The sequence below is a fragment of the Pogona vitticeps genome, chromosome 4 (genome assembly GCF_051106095.1).
Source record: "Pogona vitticeps strain Pit_001003342236 chromosome 4, PviZW2.1, whole genome shotgun sequence".
In the NCBI taxonomy this organism is placed as follows: domain Eukaryota; kingdom Metazoa; phylum Chordata; class Lepidosauria; order Squamata; family Agamidae; genus Pogona; species Pogona vitticeps.
This window is the reverse complement of record NC_135786.1, coordinates 78,233,826-78,252,632: the sequence shown is the minus strand read 5'-3', so window position 1 is coordinate 78,252,632 and position 18,807 is coordinate 78,233,826. Positions and strand designations below refer to the sequence as shown.

Genomic DNA, 18,807 nt, shown 5'->3' with positions numbered 1-18,807 from the left:
CAACAGCTTCTTCTTCCCCAGCTGCTGCTTCGTCCCAACCCAGTGTCTCACAGTCTGTCTCAGCATCTCCTCTTCACCACACAGGCATCACATATTTATACAGTACAGCCCCTCCTCCTGATGTCCCGCCTTCCACTCCCCATAGGATGGAACTTTCCCTCCAAACCCATGACAGACAGGTAACATCAGTGCTGTTATGTAACAACTTCTGGGTTGACCCTTAAAAGAGTGTGAGGAGGGTCTGTGAGCGGGTTGAAGAGGGTGAGAAACCACAACTGAAGAGATCTCGAGACGTATGTGCTGCACTACTGAAGTCATAGAGGCCATAGTGTCTAGTACACGTTGCACAGTCAAGGCGGGTACCATAGCATGAGAGTGAAAACGTGAAGTAATGCAATGAGATTTTCTCTCTTGTCTGGAGGAAGAAAGGTGCGAGCTTGTGTGGAATCTATGCATGCGTGTATAATGAATAATCTTTGTAGGTTTCAAATTTGATTTTTGTTCGTTGACAGCGAGACCGAGATTGCGAAGGAAGGTAAGGGTGAAGTGAGTGTCTTGTTGGGCCTTGTGACAGGAATAAGCTACAAGGAGCCAATTGTCGATATATGGAAATACAGTATGAGATTTTTTTTGGAACCTGAGGTAAGCAGCTATCGGTGCCATGCCCTTGGTGAATACTCTTGGAGCTGTTGCAAGGCTGAAAGGAAGCCTTTTGAACAGGTAGGCTTGTGATCCTAGCTGAAATTGAAGGATTTTTCTGTGTGAGGGATGTATGGAAATATGGAAGTATGTGTCTTTGAGATTTATGACAGTGAACCAGTTGTTTTTGTGGAGTAAAGGGAGAACTGATTCGAGGGTAACCATACGGAACTTTGTGGTAATGATGTGTTTGTTTAACTCTCTCATAGGTCTAAGATAGGGTGAAGACCTCCGTCCTTGTTGGATACAGGGAAATAGCGAGAGAAAAACCCTTTGTTGTACTATGAGACGGGTTGTATGGCATCTTTGAGGAGTACATTTTTTATTTCCTCTTGTAGGGTTGGAGATGGTGGAGTGTTGACATGTATTGTCGGAGGAAGTTGGAAGAAATGGATGCAGTAGCTGGCGCGGATGATGGACAGTACCCAGGCATCTGTAGTGATGGATTCCCAGACAGGCAGGTGTTTCCAGAGGGAAGGATGGGTGGAGTGGTGTGCAATCTCAGTCATGGGAGTGTCAAACATGATGTTTGGGTTTGCGGCTGTTGCACCTAGTAATGGTTTATTGGCGGGATTTATTTCTTTGATTTCTGAAATAGTGTGTATAAGATGCTTGTTTTGGAATTTTTGGAATTGTTGTTGGAATTTTTGATATGAGCTGTACGGTTGTCTCCATTGATTTTGTTGGGGGCGTTGTCGGTAAGATGGATAAACTCTCCAACGTCTAGGTGCTGATCTTTTCTTTTGCATGTTTTCCAGAATATCATCCATTTCAGCATTAAAGAGGCCTGCCCTGTCCAATGGAAGGTCTTCGATACATGCATGGGCATCCTAAGCCAGGCCCACTGTCCTTAGCCAAGAGAAACGTCTTAATGCTACTGAAGTGGCCATTGACTTTGCTGTGGCATCTACCGTGTGCCTAGCAGAAAGCATCTGTTGTTTGGCAACAGAAAGACCTTCTTATTGAAAGGTATGGGCGAGTACTTTTTATCTTCTGGTAAAGATTCGACAAAGGTTGACATATTGTCCCAAAGGACAGGTTGATATGCACCCATGGCTCCCTGGTAATTAGCGACACGCATGGTGAATGCTGCTGATGAATAAAGGCATCTTCCCATTGAGTCAATCATTCTACTGTCTTTATTTGGTGGCATGAGGGTTTGTTGATGTTGAGATCTGGATTGTGAGGCTTCAATAAAAATAGGGTTTGGAGCTGGTTGTTTTTATAGAAATAGAGCTCCAGGATCATGGACTCTGTAGAGGTTATAAATTCATTTAGACATGGTAAGAGAAGAGCTGGTTTTGTCTAGGATTGTTGAGTGGTGCTGAGTAGAAACAGAAGCATTGAGATGTGTACTGGAGGAGTTGTATCTTTAGAGATTGGGTAGTATAGATGATTCGCCAGTTCTGTTGAAGGATGGTGGATTTGGAGATTGAGAGACTTAGCCATATGGACCATAAGTTGGGCGTAGGTTTGGAAGTCTTCCACCAGTGACGGTGGGTCAACATTGACAGGGTCAGATTTTGGTGAGATAAGTAATACTGATGGTGTCTGATGTCTGGATTCGTGATCGGAATAATCGAGATCGCACTGGAAGTCAACAGATTGTCAATCGACTTTGGTGTTGATAAGTTGAGTGTCATAGTGCTGACGCTTGTGGCTCGATGTCGATGGACATCCATGGGCATTTGTCAGTGTCAGGGATTTTCAATACTGAGAGATGTCATCCGAGTGTCCATGGACGTCACTTGATATGGTTGCACGTCGGTGTCAAACTCAAGGTCACAGTGATGTCGAGTTTGATGGCCTGGTTCTATCGGGCAATTGAAATTGTGCATCGATAGAGGCACCCATTCCAGTGATTGGGAGCAGGGTTGATGAGAAGGGATTCTGTCATCATCAGAAGGTGAACCAATAGAGATTAATTTGGCGGTTTGTTGAGGCTGCTCAGAGATGACTGCAGCTTTAGATTTATGCTGTTTAGATCTTTTAGGAAATGTGTAGCCTGCATAATTAACTTGTAAACTGCCCAGAGAGTGCTTGAAGTACTATGGGGCGGTATGTAAGCAGCACGCTTTGCTTTGCTTTAAAAGGAGGTTGGGTCATTTTGGTTGGTTGAAGGGATTGTTCCCAAATACGGAGTTTTAATAAGAACGGAGGACTCTGCGCTTGACGTTCTTACAGTGCTGGCAGGAGGACGTCTAGTGTGCCTCTCCCAAGCAAAAAAGACACTTGCTGTGGCCACCGGAGAGTGGTATTTTGTTATCACAGACCACACAGTGTTTAAACGGGCCCAAAGGGGCCATGAATAGGAGAAAAAGCGATGATGGGGAGGGTGTTGCAGCCGGAGGCCAAGCAAAGCAGAAAAGAAAAAAATCTCTGATGATAATGAATTTGAACTAAAAGTTTAAAGAAAAAAAGATTGATAACAGGAAGGAATCAAGAATAAACTTTCTTTCTCTTTTACTCACAGATGCAGAACTATGAGGCTCTCAACGCGGCGGTTGAAAGAAACTGAAAGGGGAGCCTTGGCACCAAGGTACTTATACAAGGGGAAGGGGCCTCATTCTAATGTGTTTTTTGCTACCGCAGAAGCTCTAGAACTTTCCAATGAGGCTCCGCGCAGGTGTGGACAACCAAAGGTGTGTGATTCACAGAGGCCACGAAGAAGAAGCTGCCTTTCCTGTTTGCATTCATTTAAAATGTATATACTGTATTGCAACAATAATCTTTTTCCCACAGAGAACTGCTATGACATGAACAGTTCATACAGACTGCAGATACGAAAGTTACATGTTATTTACAGAGACTTTAAGTGTTTACACATTGAATGACTAGACATCAAATGCTTGCTTTAAAGTGTCAGGAATTATCATATATATGAAATTATGAGAAAAGTCCATATACTGTCCCATTTGAGTGCTATGTGATTCTGGTATCAAACAATCCCACAATCCACATCTTTAACTGAACTTCAACAGCAGAAGAAGCATCCCTTTTCCTTTCATAATGTGATCCCACTCTTTTACAAAATCATATTTATTTAATTTATATATCACCTTCCACTAAAAGCAGCCATATTCTCATTATGAATATAATAGTTTATTGCACAGTACAATGCTGCACGGATACATGAAACAAATTCACAATTGTGCATTATACAGGCTTATCTTTGTGCATCAAAATATGTTCCACCATAGTGCTTCATATCATCTTCCTGATGGAAACAACTTTTTGCTCTACACGTTTTCTCATAGTGAAAGCACACATGATGGAAAGTATAGGATTGCATTCAAAGTACCATCTCCTCACACATTTTTGGGTAGAAGGCAAATAAAACATGGCACCATTACTGTCAATATTTCATGTCCCACCTTGCTGCATTTATTAGAGGCTGCTTATGATATATTATGTGCTATCAATTCACATCCAACCTATGGTAAGCCTAACAGGGTTTTCAAAGTTTGTGAGATATTTAAGGAGTGGCTTTGTCAATTCCACCTCCACTTTCCAGTTGGTTCCCATGGTCAATAACTCATATGAACACTGGTCTCCTGAGTCCTAGTGCATCACTTCATTTACTTCACCAAATTGGCTCTTATACATGATGAGAAAATGATTACACCTTTATGTTTTTCTTTTATCAGACGTTACTGGAAGATGTGGATCATCAGCAGCCACACACATATTTTAAAGGCTAGAGCCAAATTACAACTTGTAGAGACATAAAATATGGGTTAAATTAATAGCACTCACTAAGTACCTCAACATACTAAGAAACTTCAATGAGGATTTTTTGGATCCCATGGCATTCCTCATTCCCAGCTGAAAGGGAGAGATGAGGGATGCTATTTTTTTTCTTCTCATCCAGATCTTCACATTTGCTCAAATAGACTCTGAGTGACAGTACTGTAGTACCCTTTCCCTTCCAAGAGCAAAGAAAAGTAGTATAGTACAGAATAACTAACTAATTTTTAAACAGATACAAAAGAGACCTCTATTGCTTTTTATCTTAGAAGTCCAGGCAAAAAAGCAATCGCCATTGTGTTCTGTGTAATTTGCATTTTTGGCTTTTCATCTTTGCATCTTTGTGGTTTTGTCCAATTTTCCTCAATTTGACCACTCACTGTTCTCATTCTCTTGCTGAGAGTGCCACACAATACCCTGCACTCTCACCAGTTGAGAAAAATGTTGCCGTTTCCTATTCTCAAATACAAGCCTCATGAGTTTTTATACTAAGAGAGCAAACTCACCACTGCAGTTTTGATATGAAATCAAAATAAAGACTAAATAATAGCCTAAATGTCTGATAGTTGCATAGGAGGGATTGTGTGTCTTCTACTTCAACATATTCCCTTGAGTTGAACAAGAAAAAACTGAAATACGTTTGCACCTCTGGAACTCAGTGCAAACTATTTTACATCCATGTTCTAATTTAAATCCCCCAGTTTAGTGTCTGAGTGCCACTTTTGTTTTGCATACTGTACTTCCATATACAATAGGCATTGTGACAATCTATAAATATCTATGTAAATTTAAAAAAATAGTTTCCACTGTATTTAATTGATAACTGAGCTACATTCATGAAACACAACCATCATATGCATATTTCTTGCATAGAAATCTGGAAAGCCCATTTTCATGAATTAACAATACCTTAAGACATTAAAAAGCAGTTGACACTGAACTGGACAAATACTGTTTTCTCCTAAATTTTCCATAGTTTCTTTTCAGATGGAAATGATACAGATCAACCACAAATATTTTAAAGACAAATAAGTCTGCTGCTGTTGGCAACAGGTGTATTTAGTAATAGAATTAGTTAGCAACCATGATAGTGATGAGAAATATCTTTTCTTTACCTTCTTTGAAATCTGCATGAGCTAAACTTAAATTACCTATTGTCTTCTCCAAGCATCTTTTGGGGATGGTTACACAAGAGATGCATTTCTTGCTCCCTACCAACAACATGCTACTCATGATATCAGCAAAAAATATAGACTTAGCAAAAATTGAAATCTTGCTCCACAATCACACATGGCATGGTCCTGCCTGCATTCTCTCAGACCCTTTCCTGCAAAAATGCAGCAGTTAGCAGTGTCTGCCTTCCCACCTCCCTTTTTGACATGACATTGTCATTTTTTGCACAATTATACTCAAGACTAATATGACAGTCACTTCTTGCAAAATCCTGTGCATGCTGGAGAACAGCTGAAAAGAACCTGTTCTCTTCCTTCCTTCCTATGTACAGTACAGTATCTATGACATATTTATTTGTTAATGACAATGCCCCTTTTCTTTTAAAATATGATAGTTAACATTAATATAACCCCTTCAGAGCAGAGGACAACCTTGTTAATCTGTTGCAGTGCAAAATAATAAAAGAGCATATTGGGGTTTTAAAGAATGACAGGGCTTTGCATAAACTTTGTGGCCTAGCAATCACTTCTGATCTGCATCAGATCAGTTGAGCTACAAACCACAAAAGCTTATGCCCAATAGATCATGCTGGCCTTTAAGGTGCCACAAGATTCTTTGTATTTAATGTGTCTGCAATGTGTGGGAGCATCTGGACACCTAGCACTCCTCCTACCCAACAGATGATCCAGTCATCTGTTAGATAATATGAGAAAGGGCAAGCAGGCTTTCCGAGCCTAGAAGATGATCACTACAGTATAATTACAGCAGTGACATTTCAGGAGGTGGTGGGAGGTCACAACTTCAGTGCTGCTTTCTTCCATGAATGAGTCAGTCATCTGTTAGACCTTGATTTACCCCTTGTCAGCCCATCCAACAGAATATACTGTGCAACATCACCCCAATACCAACCTCTTTACAAGGAATGTCTATCTTGATCCCCCTGAACTTGATTCTCAGAAGGCTGAGAATTATCCTGAGTTTTAAACTGAGGGCAAGGAATGGTAATCCCACTCCAGTAAAATAATTGTTCAGCCCTTCCCTGTTGGCTGCTCCAAATAATTTTTTTAAAGGCACAATTCATGACTGATTTTCTCTTAGCTTATATTCTGGCTACCTTTTAAATGAAATCACGGTAATTTTTGTACATGTGACACCTAAAATTGAAAAGCTGCTCCAGCTCCCCCAACTTTTAAATCTAAAATGAGATTTCCTATCCAGACTCCTAAGACCCTGCAACTGGGTTAATGCCAATCTGGACAGAATATACTGGAGAGTGGAAGAGTAAAATTACTATGTATATATTTTGTAGATGCTTTGTGTCTCAATGCTCCATCACAAAAGTTATAGAGGGTCAAGATATTGTTAAGTGACATGAAAGACTGCAGCGCACACCACATGGTGGATCCCACTATAGACTATAGCAATCCACCAACGTCAGTGACTAATCTGCTTTCCTGTACAGAAAAGTTTACAGGAAACATGTGACTATAAAAAGAACCTTGCTTCACCTTTGCCACATCTATCCCCAGAATCAAATCATGTGCATTTTCATGTTTTTATTGAAAATAGTAGATACCAAAACCTATCACCTCTTATATAATAGAATGCAGAGAGAATGTTTTCTACATTATATTCCCCCAAACCAAAAATCTCTTCTTGAATATGAAGCAATAGGAAACTGGCAAAATGACAGACATGCGGAAGCAAATGGGTGGGAAATTAAAGTCATAAATGTCAAGAAAGTCATTTTCTATCTACATTTTAATGTTGTTTTTGAGAAGGCCGGGACACGGACTTACCCAGCCCTGCGTTGAGGCCGGAGCGGCAGCTGGGATCCCACCAGAGGTGGCCAAAAAAAGAAGATGTAGACCGCCATGTGGCAAGCGGCAAAGAGGGGTCTGGGAGAGCCCATGCCGCGCCTGGCGGCACAACCCCCTTCAAGGATTGGCCAGGCAGGGCAATGGGCGTGGGGTTGCCTGCTAGTGGACCTGAAGGACAGGGTTTTCAGTCTGGTCCACCAGCATGTTTAAAAAGGAGGGTGAGCTGAGGCACAGAGCCTCAGTTAGCCGGAAATAAAGCCCCCCCTTCCCACCTCATAACTGGTAGCATTGCATTTCTCTGCTCGTATGTTGATTTGGATTGTTTATCTGTTGGTTTCTCACATTTGTGTTTCATTTGTCACAACTTGGTAGGCATTTTCAGGCATTGTGAAGGATCCATCCATTGGTTGGACAGCAGGTGGTGACTTGCAGGTCTGGGTGGGAGAGAAATTCCCACACAAGAACCTGGGGTGGGGCCGGGATGTGCTCCAGCTCGGGGGGGGGGAGAGGGGAGCCATGGAGTGGCTTACGTCCGTGTGGCCTCTCAAGGGAACTACCATCCCAGAGGTCTCTTAAGGAGACGGTGGCTTGCATTGGGGGGGCATGTGCCCCCCCGATGAGGTGGATTCAACCCAATGCCTGGCCAGGATGACTGCTGCTGTGATCAATAAATGCTGTGGCCTTTTTCTTCCAATTACGTTGTGTATGTTAATTCAGGCCCAGTCAGCTCAGCAACAGGCCATCAATGCATGTTATTGGAGCATGCAGTTAGCCTCAGGTTCTCTCTGCGCATGCTCAGTAAAGAGTTCAGACAATGTAGGAAAGATACACTTTCTGGGCTTGTGGAAGGCTGCTGCCCATCGGAACAGAGAACATTCTGAAAGATGGGCCTATGGTACAGTAGTGCAAGTTAATTCATTTGTATGTCTAGTTAGTGTGAAATCCATATCAGTGAGATTGTACATATGTGTAGTATTCATGGAGTGAATTCAGAAAATCAGATTTGGAACATTGAAGTTTTAATAGTGCTGTTCGCATTGTAGATAAGATAGCTATGATCAGGAAACATGGAAAAATTTTCTGTTTATTATTTTGGAAGTCATCTTATGCATAGAGGGCATGAAAGGTTTCACTGAAATAGGTGATATATAGTTCCACACAGCTTTCCCTCCTGCTTATGTACGAAGTGCCATGCGTGAACCAGTCTTATCTGAGATTAGGAACTGCCAGTAAACCTCCACTACTAGGAATATAAAGAACATTCAGTCAATGTAGGCTGTCTCAGCTTGATGAGACATATCAACAAGGAAGTTCCAAGCCCCATCAGATAACCCACCACCAGACAAACAAGAGATAGGGTACAAACTGTATGGACTGTTACTGGGTGAAACTAGTGCCCTTTTTGGGGGGGAATCAGATCACATACACAGCAAGTGCAGAATGACTGGCTCATTGTGAAAATGACATGCAGTGTTTCTAATCCTTAAAAATTCATGCAACAAAAGCAACTTCTATTCTTATCATTTTAGCTTGTGTTGTGTTAATAACCCTTTGTGTTAAAGGGTTATTTGTGCCCTTTTGCTAATTTTGCCCCCCCCATCTCATCCTTGTTCTTCACAAGAACTGCAAAATACTTTGTTCTCTCATGAGGTAAGGAGTAAAAAATTGTGGTTCTTCATTTCCAAATGAAAAGAAGATCAGTGAGGATTTTTTTACATCTCATCCATTACTTTCTTTTTTTCACAAGATAATTGAAAACTTCCTATAACCCTTAAAACTACTCTACCTTATTTAATACTGGCTGTTTATTTATGTATTTGCCTTTATAATATCCTGCTTCAAATTAAAAAAACACACACCTAGGATTCCTATATGAGTTCCCTTTCTGCTGATAGAAGCCTTCCAGTGAAGGCTTCTCCAGCAGAGTGAGGAAGGCGGCAATCTTTTCCAGTCCACTTTCCATGCTCAACAGTTTCCTTTGAAAGCACTCTACTGTATTCTGAAGGGTGCCCAGTTCTTTGGAAATACAGTGGTGCCACGCTAGACAGTTACCCCACATCAGTTTTTTCGCTAGACATTGACTTTTTGTGATCGCTATAGCGATTCGCAAAACAGTGATTCGCAAACCAATTTTTGCTAGACAACGATTTTGACAGCTTCCTCCGTGCTCGCAAAACAGGTGTTTTCTGGACCTAAGCTTTGCAAGACAGTGATTTAAACAGCTGATCGGCAGTTCGCAAAGCAGCTTTCCTATGGCCGATCTTTGTTAGACAATGACGATTCTTCCCCACTGGAACGCATTCAACAGGTTTCAATGCATTCCAATGGGGAAATGCTTTTCGCTAGACAATGATTTCGCTAAACAGCGATTTTAGTGGAACGGATTATCATCGTCTAGTGAGGCACCACTGTAATAGTGTGGAGATAAAAGCAACAGAAATCACCTCCCTGTGTGTTCATCAGGGGGAAATTTCTGTTGAAATGATGAGCCTTCTGTGATGGACACCTTTGTAAAGAATCCTGAATGCTCAAAACAAATACAATTAACATGTATGACATGTAGAATGTTCATGTGCATGCTTAGTGGAACAAATATCAGGGCCATCAAACTCTTATGCAGAAATCAAATCTCCATAGCAGTACACAAAGAGATAATTGGTAGGGTGTTTTTTCTTCTTCAGTTATGCTAAAGTTTAAATCTCATCAAGAAAGAATCTGGCCTGTCTAGAAGTAAAAGGGTTGAGTAGCATCAGGGAACTTATGCCTATCCTAATCAAGATAAAGAGGCTGACAGCACCAAGACAGTGAAACTGAAATTTCACTAGCCAGCTGAGAGTAAAAAGTCCCATATCAATAAAACAATCTCTGTTATGTTTCCAGTAACTCAGTCATATTTCTTTACTGAGTTCTGATTAAAAATACATTAAGCATATTTCAGAATATGTGTACTGTGCCCTTACTGTTTGATTGCTTACGATTTCTAGTCATTACTATTGTTGTTTTATAATATGTGCCCCAAAAGTATGGTTATCAAAATATATAAAACACAAATTACAAGGGGAATTACTCTATAAAACAGCACAATTCACAGTGGAAGTGAAACAATGCATTACTTCAACATTTCACGCAACTAAAATACATAAGCACTTACTTTGGTAGAGTTTTCAAGTGATTCTCTCGTAATTCCAATATCCGTAATTTAACAAGTCTAGAAATATTAAAAATTAGAAAATTTTAATCTCAGAATTAGAAATTAACTATATGCATGAATTGCTAGGAAGCTTCTTCTTCCAGCACAAATGATACTAGATATATATTTCCATAGAATTATTGCCATGCACCTGGCCAGCCTCTAATGAGAACCATAAACATATAACTTCATATGAGACTAAGAGCTTTAAGTTATTATTTTTCTGATTATTGCAGCAAAAGAAAAAACTGAATCTTAATATTCAGCAGATGTTTCTAGATCTAGAATATTAACAGATCTTAAGACAGCATGGCTGTGATTGCTGGAAGGGTCCCCTGGAAATCCTAAAGCCACATGAGAGTAATCAAGCAGCAAAGAAAATGTCAGAATATAGAAATATGAAATAAATATATGTTGCTTTCCATGATGAGATCTACTTATTATTATTATAATAATATATTCCACTATCTATCTATCTATCTATCTATCTATCTATCTATCTATCTATCTATCTATCTATCTATCTATCTATCTATCTATCTATCTATCTATCTATCTATCTATCTATCTATCTATCTATCTATCTATCTATCTATCTATCTATCTGTCTGTCTGTCTGTCTGTCTGTCTGTCTGTCTGTCTGTCTAAACACCATATATCTCCTCCCTATATATTTATTTTTGCTTCTCAATTTGCTGCATCTTATCTCATCATTACATAATTCAGAATATAGAATAATTAATTAATTAATTAATTACATTTTGATGTGTTAAACAGTTTATAAAAGAGATAATGAGAGAAAGAAATGGCTCCTGTGAGAAAGAAAAGAAAGAAAGAAAGAGAAGCTGTTCTAAACATTTTCTTCATCATAATTTTTTTAAAGTATTCGCAAAGGCTTTCACGGCCAGGATCTAATGGTTGTTGTGGGTTTTTCGGGCTTCTTGGCCTTGTTCTGAAGGTGGTTTTGCCTAACGTTTCGCCAGTCTCTGTGGCTGGCATCTTCAGAGGACAACAGAGACTGGCAAAACGTTAGGAAGAACAACCTTCAGAACACGGCCAAGAAGCCCGAAAAACGCACAACAACCAATTTCTAAAAACATCAGTTAATTTTGGACAATTAGAGGGCTGTCATTGCTAATACGAGGGGGTGCTTGTAAAGTATGAACCACATAATCTTTCATGTGCTTCATATTCAAATATCTTTCATAAGTGGTTGACTAAGGAAAAGATCAGACGCATATGCTTAAAGGTACAAAATACAGTTCAGTACAAGTTCCGTGTCTAGTCATGTTGGCCACGTGACCACAGAGGATTGTTTGAGGATAAACGCTAGCTCTGTGGGTTGGAAACAGAGATGAGAACCGCTGCCTAGAGTCGGACATACTGGACAAATTGTCAAGGGGAACCTTTACCTTTTACCTTACAAACCACAGTTTGTGACGACCTGGAAGACATTTATCACATTTTATTCATGCTAGTGTGTGTGTGTGTGTGTGTGTGTGTGTGTGTGTGTGTGTGTGTGTGTGTGTGTGTGTGTGTGTGTCTTGAAAACAACTGAGAAAAATTCCCATAATGTTATTAATTTCCTGTGATAAACAAACTCACCCTCCTCCAAAATCTATAAAACAATTCTAGCTAAAAACATGTCAAAATTGACTTATGCCTACCCAACAACAGCCCTTGACATTAAACTACAGGAAATAACTCCCCACCCTGTCAAAACTAGAGAATAGGCTATACAGTACAAATTTCAAGCAATGCTACTCTTATTTTTGTTTTTACTAGGCCGAAGGGCATTCCAGAAATAATTTGATTTCAATATAAAAATTAATGTAAGTAATGTGCCAAAACTGGAAGGATGGTGCTGATGAAGAAACAAGCCACCATATATTGATACTAGAATGTAAAAAGTATAGTGAATAGGTAAATAATATGCACTATTCTGTCACAGCAGATGTCTTTTATCAGTACTGCTCCTCACATTACAGAAAACAGATGTGCAGGCATGCAAACTGGAACTGGAGAAGTTCATCTGTAGAAGCAGTGAGCAAAGGGGGACTAGCCAGGGCTCAGAGATCAGGACCCAAGTGAGATGTGCAAGTTCTTAACACACATTACCATGGAAGCAGGGAAGTCAAATGCTCAATTCACTGACAGCTATGCTTGCTCGCCTTGCTTCTCTGTAAGGTATGTGACATATCCGATAACAGCCACGATACTAACAAATGTAGTGGCAGTGGAGCGTGCAGAAACAGCACATGTCAGAGCTCATTAAAACAGAAAGGCCCATCACTACAAGAAAACAAATTCCCAGTTTTCTACTTGAGAGCCTCTTTAGCCAAGTGCCCTCAGTGGCCTGATTATGATACTTAGTTCCCACATTACTAAACCATCTCTTAAGCAGCTAGGAATCAGAAGAATCACACTCTGCTCTTCCCCTTCCCCCAGGTGAGGATCTCTTGGTCCTAACCAGGACTATAAACCAACATTACATTCTGGTTCAAGAGCATGGTTGCCAAGTTGAATCACACGTCCAGATTTCAGGCACACCAGCTAGCTGTGGTTTAATTAATCCATGTTATGAGTGCTAAGGAAGGTAGGAAGGGAGTGCAAAACCTTTTACTCATTCCATGCTGCCCAGCTGTGGTTATGCAGCTGTGGAACTGAGCATTAGAACACTGTGCTATTCTGAATGGGGTATCAGACACTTCTGCAGTAAAACTAGGCTCGCCAAACCTAAGTTTGGGAGAAATTTTTCACGTTTCCAAACAAAAAGAGAACAATTGGGACAAAATGGGATATTACGATTAAAAACTGCCATGTAGAGTGGATTTCAGGATGAAGCCTGCCACTCTGGGGATAACCTAATTTAGATTATTTTATTATGACTACTGGATACTTAAAAAAACACCTAGTGACATTAGGCATCATTAAGAGAGATACATTACTGTTGTCAAGTCCAAGTATTTAAAATTATACGGGTAGCAGCAGGGATCTGGGTTATCAGTGAGGTTTTTTTCCCCACTACACATATCTTGATAAATGACTCCTGGGCTTTTTAGCATATTTGAGTGTTTCAGAAAAAAGCTTATGCAACTGCATGTTGAGTACACTGTTTGTGAACCATATTTGAATATTAGAAAGTATGTTTAGAACAGTGATTCCCAGAACTTTTCAGCATTATGACCACTTTTTGGTTTCTGAGAAAGCCTCATACCTTCCCAACTCTCCTTTATTGTCATCCATCCCCCTTTTAACAAAAAAAAAAAATCAATTCATAATTTAGAAACAGAAACAGATACAAAATATCATCTTCTGAAACTGCATCCATAAAATGTGAGATATTTAGCTATTCTGGTACACCTGAGTTTTTCTAATACACAGAATTGATAGATTTTTTGGATTGTCCTCATAGGAAAAAAGCAAAGTTGTTGACAACCATAAATAAAAGATGCAATATATAAAGATGGTTGATCTGGCAAGTCCAGAGGCCAATTTTGTGCCACCAGTCTCATTTGAGAGCAGCATGGATCGACAATATTGTTATTTAACTATCTCTCTCTCCTTTTTTCTAACCTGGAATATAGTTTGTTTATTCTAAGATATCTTAAGTACCTCACCATCCAAAACTAAGGTTGAACTCTTGGCATGTTTAATTCATCATTCTAAGATTATTACTCTTAAGATTATATAATCCACAATACAGTTCATTTAAAGGCTGAGCCTTCACTGTTTATTCTCTATCAGGGAGAGAGGGGTATCTGAATCTGCTGTCAACCATGTCAAAACTAGTTATTTTCCATCTTCTTTTCTACTTCTTTAAAAAGGGAAGGAGTGGGGACCCAGGAAAAACACAGTCCAGTTAGCCTAACGTTTGTTCCAGGGAAGATGCCAGAAAGCCTCATCCAAGATAAAATCTTAAAACACATAGAAGACCAAGTCTTGCTGAGGGAAAATCAGCATGGCTTCTGTAAGGGTATGTCTTGCCTCACAAACCTTTTAGAATTCTTTGGAAAGGTCAACAGGCACATGGATGCGGGTGAACCAGTGGATATTGTCTATCTGGATTTTCAGAAGGCGTTTGACACGGTCCCTCACCAAAGGCTGCTGAGAAAACTCCACAGTCAGGGGATAAGAGGGAAGGTCCTATTATGGACTGAGAATTGGTTGAGAGCCAGGAAACAGAGAGTATGTGTCAATGGGCAATTTTCACAATGAAGAGAGGTGAAAAGCAGTGTGCTCCAGGGATCTGTCCTCGGACTGGTGCTTTTCAACCTGTTCATAAATGACCTGGAGACAGGGATAAGCAGCAAGGTGGTAGAGTTTGCAGATGACACAAAACTTTTCCGGGTGGTGAAGACAAGAAGGGATTGTGAAGCGCTCCAGAAGGATCTCTCCAAACTGAAGAGATCCAAAAGGATCTCTCTAGCAAAATGGCAAATGTGTTTCAATATAAGAATATATAAAGTACAGTGGGGTCTCTACTTAAGAACGTCCCTACTTAAGAACAATCCAACTTAAGAACAGCTCCATTTGCTAAATTTTGCTTCTACTTGAGAACAGAAATCCAAGATAAGAACAGGAAAAAAAACCCTTTCCTGCTCTTTTTTTAACCTTAGGTCATCTTAGGTTAAAAAAAAAATTCTCCCCCTAATGGTAGAGTACGTATTAACCAGCTTTGCATTAGTTCCTATGGGAACTAATGCTTCAATGTACGAACGCACCTCTACATAACAAAAAAAAACAAACAGCCAGAACGGATTAATTGGTTTTCAGTCCATTCCTATGAGAAATTTTGCTTCAATTTAAGAACGTTTCAACTTAAGAACACCATTCCAAAATGGATTAAGTTCTGAAGTAGAGGTTCCACTGTAGTTTCTATGGACGGAAAAGAGCAGATACGGATTAAATGGTTTTCAATGCATTCCTATGGGAAATGCAGATTCAACATAAGAACTTTTCAACTTGAGAACCACCTTCCAATACGGATTAAGTTATTAAGTAGAGACCCCACTGTAATGACATTGGGGCAAAAAATTCAAAACTTTATTTATCAGCTGATGGGCTCTGAGCTGTCCGTGACGGTTTAGGAAAGAGATCATGGTGTGCTGGTGGACAGCTCGATGAAAGTGTCAACCCAGTGTGCGGTGGCAGTGAAGAAGGCCAGTTCCATGTTAGGTATCATTAAAAAGGGGATTGAAAATAAAACAGCCAACATTATAATGCCATTGTACAAATGCTGATAAGGCTGCACCTGGGAGTACTGTGTACAATTTTGGTTGCCATATCTCAAAAAAATACATGGTGGAACTTGAAAAGATGCAGAAGAGAGCGACCAAAATGATGACTGGGCTGGGGCATCTCCCTTATGAGGAAAGGCTACAGCGTTTGGGGCTCTTTAGACAAAAGGTGCCTGAGGGGGGACATGACTGAGACATAAAAAATTATGCAGAGGATGGATAAAGCTCTTTTCCCTCTCAGGCAATACCAGAACCAGGGGACATCCATTCCAATTGAGTGCTGGGAGAGTAAGAATGGACTAAAGGAAATATTTCTTTACCCAGTGTGTTGTTAATCTGTGGAACTCCTTGCTATAGGATGTGGTGATGACATCCGGCCTAGATGCCTTTAAAAGGGGACTGGACAGATTCCTGGAGGAAAAGTCCATCGCAGGTTATAAACCATGATGTGGATCTACAATCTCTATGCTTAAAAGCAAGGTACGTCAAAATGGGGAGTGGTATCAGGAGACAGGTATCTAGTTGTCTTGTGTGCTCCCAGAGGCATCTGGTGGGGTCACTGTGAGATACAGGGAGCTGGACTAGGTGGGCCCTTGGCCTGATCCAGTAAGGCTCTTCTTATGTTCCTATCTCTATCAATGTCGCAGCATATTATGAGCTATTCTTTCCTAAACATAAAACAAAGGGATCCCAAAGAGATATCAATTACCTCTTATTTCAATTTCAAATAAAGAGGAAATGACTATAATTCCATTGTTTTCCTGAGCTTTGCTTTACTTAACTTATATGAAAGTATGGTACCTTGTTTCCCTGAAATTAAGGCATGGTCTTATATTAATTTTTGCTCCGAAAAAAAGCATTAGGTCTTATTTTCAGGGGATGTTTTTGTTTTCATGTACAGAAATCTACAGTACATTTATTCAAATACAGTCCTGTCATTTTCTTCTGGTTGCTGCAGAATGGTAGACGGCGGGGTTTCACTCAACTGGGGCTTATTTTTGGGGTAGGGCTTATATTACGAGCATCCTGAAAAATCCTACTAGGGCTTATTTTCAGGTTAGGTCTTATTTTCAGGGACACAGGGTAGTTCTCATCTCTTTTTTTGTAAACAGCCTGCTGAAATACAAATATTTTTGGTTAGCAGGGAGTTGGTACATGTAATGCTTACCTTCCAAAGTTAGCTGGAAGAAACTCCAGAAAGGCATCATTTAGGTAGAGCTGGGTCAAGTTTAAAAGCTGGGTGAAACCATCTGGGAGCCTAAAAGATGAGTTCAGGGTTTAGTTTTGATACTATACAAATAATACAAATTTAAGTCCCAGCAGATGCATGTCTTTTCCAAACCCATACCCACACTGCTGTGCAAATAAACAGAGGGGAAAATATTGAGGCATTTGTTAAGAACTAACAATTTTCTTATTACTGAAATAGATGATACACTCCACTATTCCTCTGAGAGGAGATTTATGCATCTTGAAGATTAAGGTTACCTCATCTGTTTCATTCGTTAATGTAAGCCTTCCAGTGGTGGATATAATTTCGAAATGGTAACTAGATGATATCAATGTCACTTTTTATCATTACTAGAATGAAACATTTTTTTATTGACACTGAGAGAGTGTAATGCAATTTTATGCAGATTGACAACTACTGCCCTATGAAATGTGTTGCAATTTGTCCCTGGGGGAGGGAAACCATAAAATGTTATTATTGGGCAATGTAATGCACCTTTATTGTACTGGTGTAGTTCAACTACTATAGAATAAATGCAAAAGGGAAAAATACAGTTTGTTAGAATTGGTAAATTGTTCTTGTTCATCTGAGATGAAAAGAGAGGAGGCAAATATTGGGCTAGTACCTATGACATAATGTTTAATGCGTATCAATGAAGTATGTACATGACTGGGCAAAATATAATATCAATATGACAACAGTCACTTTGATCTGGTAAATATGGTAATAAATGAATTACCCCTTACTTCTTTAAGCTGCATCACAGAAAAATCCTGTGGGTATACATAGAAGAAATGATGATGATGATGATGATGATGATGATGATGATGATGATGATGATGATGATGATGATGATGATGGTAAATATTAATTCTTGCTGTATTCAATGAAGTTTGCTCCCAGGAAAGTGTGTACAGGACAGTTTCCTTAATATTCTCAGTGATGTATGTCAGCCTCATAATTACTTCTACATTTTATAGCCCTGAAAAAGGACCATTCTAATGCTACTGCAAAACATCTGCATAGATGCCATCATAGACATTACTTCATAAATGTGAATTCTAGATGCTCTAAAATATATTAATAATAACAACAACAATAACAATAACAACAACAATAATAAAACTAATAGATTTTATTATTATTATTATTATTAGTTTTATTTATATGCCACATTTCTCCTAACAAGGGACCCAAAGCAGCTGACATTAAAATTCACACAATTTAAAAACACAATAAGTTAAATATTAAAAGATAAATTAAACAATAAATGATGTAAAATACAATTCAAAGAATAAAACATGAAAATATAAAAAAGATTAACATTTCTGCTAAAACCTTTGCTATAAATCAATAGCAAAGCTATCTATAGTAAATAAGAAAGGATGTAAGACATTAATACGTGTCTTCTTCATTTATCAAAGCTACCTTTGATATAAGTAACAACATGTGTGGGCTGCATATAAATCAAATAAATAAATAAATAAACATGGCCAACTCTCTAGATCAATGCAAAAAATCTTAATGTTCTCTGGAGCATGTCACTGATATTTCAGGACCTTTGTCTGATACTTATTCATGACTTTGGCTTCTGTGTTTGACTATGGTAAGCTCTGGTTCTCACTGCAACTATTTTTCAATTGGAACTATATTCTAAAGATCTCAGATCTTATTGTATTGTATTAATATTCACATAACTACAAATAG

General features: G+C 39.3%; 1 protein-coding gene across 5 annotated transcripts in view; it reads right to left on the bottom strand.

Moving 5' to 3' along the window:
* The window catches only part of LRRC7 (leucine rich repeat containing 7), a 285,490-nt gene that overhangs the window by 120,777 nt on the left and 145,906 nt on the right, over positions 1 to 18,807 (bottom strand). For all 5 annotated transcript variants that reach the window (XM_020795263.3, XM_020795265.3, XM_078392975.1 and 2 more), the window contains 2 exons: positions 17,038 to 17,127; positions 10,591 to 10,647 (listed from right to left, as the gene is read on the bottom strand). In XM_020795263.3, the coding sequence (XP_020650922.2) occupies positions 10,591 to 10,647; positions 17,038 to 17,127 (147 nt within the window). The remainder of the gene's footprint in view (positions 1 to 10,590; positions 10,648 to 17,037; positions 17,128 to 18,807) is intronic.